Below are 8,757 nucleotides of genomic sequence, written 5' to 3' on the forward strand. Positions count from 1 at the left end.
TAGCGTGACATTAAATTTGTGTGAGACATCAATAAAAATCTGACTCCACTTCTCCACCTCGCCGTCTGCATCGCCACTTCCCAGTGTCTTCCAAAATGTGCGCACGCATGACTCAGAGTTTGCTTACAGGTGCGCACATTCTCCCGCCAAGTTTATTTTTATAAATCACAACCTTTGCGTGGTAAGTGGTGTATGCCACTTTCAAGCCCCGTTTTGTGCATAAGCAAGCTTTATAAATGAGGCCCCTGATGGCTGAGCTGCAACTTTCTGACAAATAAAATGATCTAGACTCACATGGACCAAAATTAATGGTGCACTGAAGCCGTATTTTTCAACAATACAGAGTCAACCATTTTAAAGTTTGTCAGTTGCCAGCAGCGTTAGCGAGTAGTGAAATACATGTTAAATAAACCGCATTTTGCAGTAGCTTGCTGGTGGTTCAGCTACATTCATATTTGAATAGTGATTTTCAAGTAGTTAAATTACTTTTTTGCCATTTTCTATGTAGTTAACTACTGAAACAACAACCACAAACAATTTTGGATTTGTTAACAAATGTTCAGACAACTTGTTGCATGCTATTTAGGAAGTCATGTGGCTAATACCCCCACCTGGACTCTAGTCTCTGGAAAGCAGGTGTCTGACTGATAGACATTGTATAAAGAACCATGGCCGACATTCCTTGCACTTTCCCATGAATAGTGGTGTATTCATTTATTCATTTTGGTTTATTAACCTGTGAGCAAGTGGGCACTGTTTGCAATAAATGCAACTGAGTGGCTTTTTTTGCCGACATGTGACTTCTTTGTTTTACATTCTGTTATAATTTCATATTATGGTTACAAGTTTTAGTTAATTAAACAAGATTTCTCACTAGGGCAGCTTTGCTGTAGTTCAACTTCTTCCACTGAGAAGTAGTTGGTAGCTTTGAGAGCTAATACTTTCAAAGTAGCTTTCCCAACACTGGTTGCAAGTGCAACTCGTAACATCTTGCTTCAATAAACAGTGAAAAACTGGCAAGAGCACTTTGGCAACTGGCAACAGATTATCAGGCAAACATTTATAAAAACTCTATTTTTCTATTTACTTGAGCACCTTGTGATTAACAGCATATGATTGCTAATAAGAACAACAGTGTAGTTTATGTGTGGCTTTCACTGATTTCACAGTGTAGCTTTTCATTGGTCCACTTCAGGGGATACATTTATCATTTGAGACATTTAAACAATGGCAATTTGAATATTAGTATTGCTGGTTCTTCCTCCACCTTTTTAATACAAATGTGAGCATATTTTACTGTAACTGCTACATATTTTCCTGAGAAAATTGTGATTATTCAGTCAGCAATGACATTAGGGATTTAGGTGTCCATTGATATGACACTGACTGAATGGATTAACCCATTTTTGTCTCAGTAAGGTAAACTTTTTTGGCGGTCAGTGAGGGAAAATTGGTTGGATGCTGTGACAAGAATGACCTCCAGGTCAACTCAGGAAGACATGATGGAGTTGGTGGAGGAGGATGACAAAAGAGACACCAGACACTGGTTATATCATGGCAACCCTTTCCATTTCCACTATTCAGAAAACTGCAATCTGTCAACCTGCTTCAATATAGCATACACTTAAACTGATATTGGGTTTTTTTTTAAGGTGGGACTTTTTTAATTGGCTTAAATACATTTTGCTGCTGACCCCTCCACAGCAGTATAATACTTGGCTTTCCTTTCAGATTCCTCCCACTTCAAAAAAACTGAACTGTCCCTTTAACTTTCCCTCCGTTGGACTTATTTTTCTGTGAGGAGGTGGTCTCTGGTGGACGGTGCAAAACAACCCACAGCACTTTAATTGTCAAACATAAAAGTTACAGTTTGCATTAAAGAATGCACTATAACGTTACACCAATAAAATCTATCCATTTTCTGTCTAAACACTCCCGAAATACACTAAGTTCCTGTGCCACATATGATGCTATTTTATTGAACACGTTTACAAATATAAATGTTACATCGACTTAGACATGTTTAATTCGTAAATGACCACCTGTTATGATACCCTTAACATCAAGTTGGTTCTCAAAACTTTTGTGCAGCTGCGAAAAACTGAAATGCTACAGATATGCTCAGTATCGTTCTGACGTTACACTACATGTCTGTCTTCACAGGCTAACAAACATAAACAATATTAGCTAACATAAATGTGGCCGTTGAACCCTCTCACCAAAGTATGATAACGTTATTTTAGCTTTCATGCGACGTAACTTTCATTGTATACAATAATTACTGTCTTGCCATATCTCCAAACCTACGACTCCAACTTCAGACCCACCTTGTGTGACAGGTGTGTGTAGCATGTTACAGCTAACGCTAGCTATGCTGGGTTGTGTTGAGTTTAGCAGCGCCGGGCCTCGTGGTCACGTGATTTGTGGCCTCGGTGAGGAGGTGCCTTCTGACGATGGTTGCTCAGCGTGCTGCACGCAGACGTTGTCCTGACAAATGCCGTTACATTTGTAGTTTTGAATAAAAAAAAAAGTCCAAACAACAATTAAACGCGTGGTAGATGCTAGCATCCAAAAAATCCAGCGCTTTTTGCAAATGAATTAGATATGAATATTCTTTCAGGATTACGAGTTGATACGTTATCTTATAAGAAGTGATTCCGGTTCAGTGGGAAGGTTTGAACTGCTCTCTGGAAAGTGACCATTGTTGTAATCAGGTCGAGGCTGTTATCATTTCCACTTGCTGACTTTCTTAGTTTTTTTACGGGTTTACAGCAGAAAAACAGTGCAAGCTTTTTAGAGTGTCATGAAAGAAATGTCAAGGTAAGTCATGCACGTAGCCCGTTTTTCATTTATGAACATTTTTGTCCGCGTTTAAAAGAGAGTCCTAAAGAATAGGCTAAAAGCTAACGTTAGCCAACTGTCACAACAACCAAACAAGGCCTGCTGCCACCGTTTGTTGGCTAGCTCGCTTGTTTGTTGGTAGGTAACTATGGTGTACATTTGCCTAACAAAATGAACGGATTTCACTTATTTTTGTTAAAGAAAATGTCGACCCTTCATTAGGTCTAACCGGAAAACGAGTCATTAGTTAAACCAATTCTTCCGTAGCAGCCAGCTAACGTTTGCTAACTTGCTAAATTAGCCAATTTGTTAGCGCTTCCAACCTGTTTGTAGCCACTCGGCTAACGTTCGTTCGCCGCCAGCCTGAAAAGTAGCTCGTTTCAAACACGTTTCTGCTATATAGGTAAACTCACTTATATACAGATTTGAAATTGCACACAAGTACGGAGTCATTAATACGCATTCTGTGTTCAGTAATGTAATGTAACATGAAGCACTTTGTTGTCAGACAATGTAATATTAGCGTGTTTACACATAGGTTGGCGGTAGCAACATAGAGGAGAGGAAAAGGAATTAGCAAAGCATAACATCTTACAAAAATAAGCTGCGGCTCATAAATGTCCTCCCATTTAATTGGTAATCTTGTTCATTGTTTAAGAAGAGATTTTAAAAATCATGACATAGATGAATTAACGCAGTAATGTGAAGTGTGGGGTAGTAGCTGTCATTTCATGTATTGCGCCATGTTCCCATATTATGTTCCCTCGCAGCACCATGCCTGGTGGGCAGCAGCCTCAGAAACACTATGGCATCACCTCTGCCATTAGCCTTGCACCTCCACGAGAAATAGACCACCAGTACACCAAGAAACTTTGTGATGCTATGAAACCTTTTGGGGTGTTTGAAGATGAAGAGGAATTGAACCATAGGTAAGGAGCATAGTGTTAAAATTTTATTTTAACCATGACATAACAGTAAGGCATATTGACTGCTTACCTTTCATTGTCACAGGCAGAACTACACTTACAAGAGATGCACACTTAAAACATCAGTTTTTGTAATATAATGTACCAGTACTTCTCTGGTAGTTTCTACAAAAATGGATACTTCTAAGCTTGCATTTCTTGTAAGTTTGAGGTTCAACTGCATTTTACGTGTGTGTATGTTTTTGTGGTCGCTAGATGCATATGCTTGAAGGCTTGAATGCACATATTACCATGTAGGAATTTGTGAAAATGTGTGGTGTACTAATATCATTTTCATCCTCACTATATGATAAGTGAAAGGGGTGGATTGTGGATAAAGCACCTGCTAAAAGTTGTATCTCCTTTCAGACTTGCAGTTCTTGGGAAGTTGAATAACTTTGTTAAAGAATGGATCGCAGAGATCAGTGAATTAAAGGTGAGTTCTGTTGACCTGTTGAATTCCTTATAAGTAAAATCTGTGATTTATGATGTAGTATGGAGTCATTATTGCTTACTATGAAATCAGAGTCACTAAAGCTATCTACTGTCATGCCATAAAGAAAAACCACATCATACTGATTTTATTGCATATGCTCTTCTCCTCTACAGAACCTCCCACCATCAGCAATAAGCTGTGTTGGGGGCAAGATATTTACATTTGGTTCGTACCGCCTTGGAGTGCACACAAAAGGTACGTCTATTGATAGCAGCAGTATCATCCATAAAATCCCTATTTTATGCCTGAAAGTTGTCTGACAATATTAAACTTAAATATATACACCTGTATTGTGTGATTAGCTGTCTTGGCATTCAGAAGGTGCAAAGAGAGAGAGTGATCAGAGTATTGCTGCCAGCACTGACCCTGTCTAATTAAGCATACCACGTTGTTTTTGAAAAGCTCAGTTCACCCTGAGCTCACTAAAGCACGAGGCTGGCATTGTCATAATCGTCTGCTTTTGAGAGTGTGTTTCAAAAGACTAGTTTTGGGGTCAGAAAGCTGTGGAAACATTGGCTTACTATAGACTGGAGGCATTTGTGTGAATGTGCCCTTGCTTTGAACAGCAAACACACAAAGTGAGAATAAAAGATAAAAGTGGTTTTAAAAAATATATAGGCATAATAGAAATATACTCTGCTGTGTATTTTAGTGTTTGTTGTGCTACAATGTTACTAGAAATTTAAGTTATTCAGTTTTCTTTTTTAAATCAAACTATACAGTGTTTTTTTTTTGTTTTTGTTCATGAAACTAATTAAACAAGAGTGTTCCAAGCTAATTTCTTAAATTGATAATGATGCTAGTGGTGATTTGTTGTTAGTTGCTCATTGATTGGTATCGATCAAATGAACTCCCGATCGATTTTCAGTGTCTTGTTTTTAGCAACCCAATGCACTTCTGGATAAATTAAATGTAAAAACTGCCAAATTATGTTGCATTAAATCAGTTGAACATTTTCATGATTGTGTTCATTTTTATGAAGTAACAAATTCAAACACATGAGAAGTTGCTGTGCTAAAGTAATTAATCCCATTTCCAAATTCTGTACCCCCAAACATTTGTTCAGCATTTCATCATCATTTCATTTCATCATTCATTTCTCCTACATTGTAGAATATAAATATATCACATTTGTAGAAAAAATATATACAGGGTTCCCACGGTAATGAAATTAGGGAAAACTCTTTTCTAGGCGTTGAAATGGTTTGGAAAATTCTTGAATATATTTTGTTTGAAATATGGTCATTAAAATCCCAAAACATGTCTTACACTGAGCAAAACATGTTCCTTGTACACATTTAAAATCTAGTCCTGCACTGCGTGACTATTGAAACGTAACCAGCAATATGTGTTACACTAAGGCCAGACACGCATCACATCATCACCAAGGCTGCATCCCCTTTTTGGGGAAGTTCCACACTGTCACATGAGGAGAGAAACAAGAAAATTGCAGAAAGCTGTTGTGTAGTGGGTTAACCAAGATTTTCACACTGAGAGATGAGGCACATAAGACGTGTGAATATTCACTGTCAGTGTGGTAAATGGCTAAATGATGCTGGGACAGTTACTACTGATGGAGAGCTAGCTTGAGTAGGAGGCTGCTGCAGTAAAGTCACACAGTAAAGCAGAATCAGACTGTCATCTTGAACTAAATCTCAGCCTAATCAAACAGTTGGCTATTAACAGGTTGGTTATTTACAGACAGTGCTTAGTCTAATATTACATATCATGATTTGGACACCTGAGCATGTATCAGTGTCCCGATAATCAATATCCAGCCATACAAACAAAGGTTTACTAAGAATTAAATGCAAATATACTTGTCAAAATTATAATCCAAGCATGTCAAATTGCATTGACATCTCTAGGATCTTTGGTTCTTTCCACTAAAAAGGGGAGTGGCCTTGTGGCCCCTGTATGTGGCTTTCTGGTCTATTGGACATGGGCATTAGTATGCAGCTAGTTGACAGGGGGAATGTCTACTGAGTGAGTTAAGTTAGCAGGTGCTATCAGTTTGCTTTTGAAAAGCCTGGGAAATGCATGTTCAACAGTTAATGGATGTTTTGCTATAGGCCTTCCCATTTTAAACCACCTAAAGTAGTGGATAATATTATGGTAAGGTTTTTCGAAAGGCTTTAAAAATTCATCAGTATAAATATGTGGGAACCCTGGATGAGTTTAGGTCAGCAGATAAAAACAAATTACATCCACGTCTGATACTATAAACAAATACCTGACATTCTTATCATTTTTGCATGCCTCTTTACAGGGTTCAGTGGAGGTCACCAGTGTCTAGAAAAAACAGCTCTGTGTTGGGTTTTTTGAAAAATATCCAAACCCATAACATTTTTATAGGCTGTGACCATACAAAGCAGAGCCAGGCTTTATCAGTTGGACAGGGAAAAAAAGTTGCTGCGCTTTAGCTGCTTGTCATGTATCCATGATGTTTTACCACACAAACTCTCTTGAGCCCGTAATGCAGCAACTTTGTTCAGTGAACCTGTCAGATTGTTTTTGAAGTCATCAACCGTTTCACCTACTGGGCAATGCAGATTACACTGCTAAAAGTAACTGTTTCTTTCAGGAGCTGATATTGATGCCTTGTGTGTGGCTCCACGCCATGTAGAGAGAAGTGACTTTTTCCAGTCTTTCTTTGAGAAAATCAAACTGCATGAAGAGATCAAAGACCTGAGGGTAAGTTTCTTTGGCATGTTTGACCATTTCCCAGTGAAGGAAGTCCCTGTGTCATCCCTGAGCTAGAAAAGTAATTCTGTTCAATCAAAGGTTTTTCAGTGGAAAAAGATGCAAGAGCAACAGACTGCTTACATCACTGCTGCTAGGAGAGCTCCACTCTCTAGGAAAGCTGAATTCACTGTACTGGCAATGCAGAACTGTACCCAACATTGATAAAGATTGCTCAATTACGTCTTTATGGCTGAGTCTTCAGTTTGTTTTTGCTGAATGGGTAGAGGAGTTTTACTGTAGTAACTCACAGCAGATGAACAATACTCAAGAGCAGTGTCTGTCGCACTGTTTGGTCTGCTGGTGATGTAATTTCCCATGGTGTGTGACTTTAATAACATCAGTATAAGTGATGAAAAGGATCGCACACCCCTGTAGTTTGTTGTGACATTATTATGCTATAAAATTAGCTGCTATTTGATGATGTGTTCACTTGCAGTTAAAAAAAATCTTAGCATGGGCAATTTTATTCAAAAATGCATGGTGGCACTTTAAATGGAGCAGTTGATTGCACTTTTACTGGTGGGTTAATGTTACTGAGAGTTTATTGGATATTTTAAGAGGAGGATAATAATTTAGTTGAATAATATTGAAGGCCTGGTCTCCAAAGACAGCCATTGGTGATGGTGGTCATATTCCACACTATGCTCATGTTTTCTGAATTTGAAACCACCCTCATTGATATCTGTTAACAGCTGTCTACAAACATTTTCAAAGCACCACACATGACTTTAAGGAGTAGCATCCTGAAAGAAGTACTCTACATCTCTTATTACAAGCTCTGTGATCTTGACTTTGATCTACTATTGTTGTTGATGATACTGTCAGTCAGCTGTGTGACTTGGCTTTGTCTCAGATGTGTTGGTGATATTGTCTCTTTTGGTGATTTTTCAAGGCTGTTGAGGACGCCTTTGTACCTGTGATAAAATTCAAATTTGACGGAATAGAGGTAAGTCACTTTGAGATCCATGTGATGTGTGTTGTCTACGTACAGTTTAGGGGTATTAAAAGGAGGTACCGGGTAAAACAGAAACTTCAGGGTCCAGTTTTTAATAGAGGTCCATGAAAACTTCAGACTACAAAGCAGGAAAGACGATATAAAATAAGATGATAGGGATAAGCATCAACATAACTACTGTTCTAGTATCTGTCTAAATGTGAAACCTCTGTTCAGATCGTAGTTGGCATTTGAAAGTTTGTATTTTGCCTTGCTGAGTTTCATAAAAACAAATCAGAATCATTTAAAAGCTCATCACTGTGCTGTTCTGCTTTGAACTTGCTTGCCATTCCCACAAGGGAAAGTGGTTAAGCAGCCCTCATCAGCCTATTCACACCTTGATTTTTTAGTTTTCTAACCTCAGTCCCTCATGTATTTAACTCTGAGCAGTGGGCAATTTGAGGAAGTGACCAAAGTGCGTCCCCATTGTTAACCTGCTGTTCCTCTCCAAAGATTTTCCTGAGCCTGGATCCAAATGCCATCCTGTTCAGACTAGGGTTGTCACGATACTAAAATTTCAAACTCGATGTCGATACCCAGGAAAATATTCAATACTCGATACCAATTTCGATACAGCAGCAAAAAATTAAGAGGCATGTCATTTTTTAAATAAAGATCAGAACAGTAACATCAATGATAACAACAAAAAATCCCCCCAAAATAAATAACAACCAGAAACAAGATCTGTCCATACGAATGTATTTATCTACAGCCCT

General features: G+C 38.3%; 1 protein-coding gene across 3 annotated transcripts in view; it reads left to right on the forward strand.

Moving 5' to 3' along the window:
- Nucleotides 1–2,432: 2,432 nt before the first annotated feature.
- papolg (poly(A) polymerase gamma) overlaps nucleotides 2,433–8,757 on the forward strand; it is a 21,467-nt gene continuing 15,142 nt past the window's right edge. The window contains exons 1-6 of one of the 3 annotated variants that reach the window (XM_050070481.1): nucleotides 2,433–2,820; nucleotides 3,612–3,770; nucleotides 4,176–4,242; nucleotides 4,416–4,497; nucleotides 6,887–6,996; nucleotides 7,940–7,993. In XM_050070481.1, the coding sequence (XP_049926438.1) occupies nucleotides 2,804–2,820; nucleotides 3,612–3,770; nucleotides 4,176–4,242; nucleotides 4,416–4,497; nucleotides 6,887–6,996; nucleotides 7,940–7,993 (489 nt within the window). In that variant the 5' untranslated portion in view covers nucleotides 2,433–2,803. The remainder of the gene's footprint in view (nucleotides 2,821–3,611; nucleotides 3,771–4,175; nucleotides 4,243–4,415; nucleotides 4,498–6,886; nucleotides 6,997–7,939; nucleotides 7,994–8,757) is intronic. The other 2 variants (XM_050070480.1, XM_050070479.1) reach the window with 2 other exon arrangements.

Source organism: Epinephelus moara, chromosome 19 (assembly GCF_006386435.1).
Source record: "Epinephelus moara isolate mb chromosome 19, YSFRI_EMoa_1.0, whole genome shotgun sequence".
Classification (NCBI taxonomy): domain Eukaryota; kingdom Metazoa; phylum Chordata; class Actinopteri; order Perciformes; family Serranidae; genus Epinephelus; species Epinephelus moara.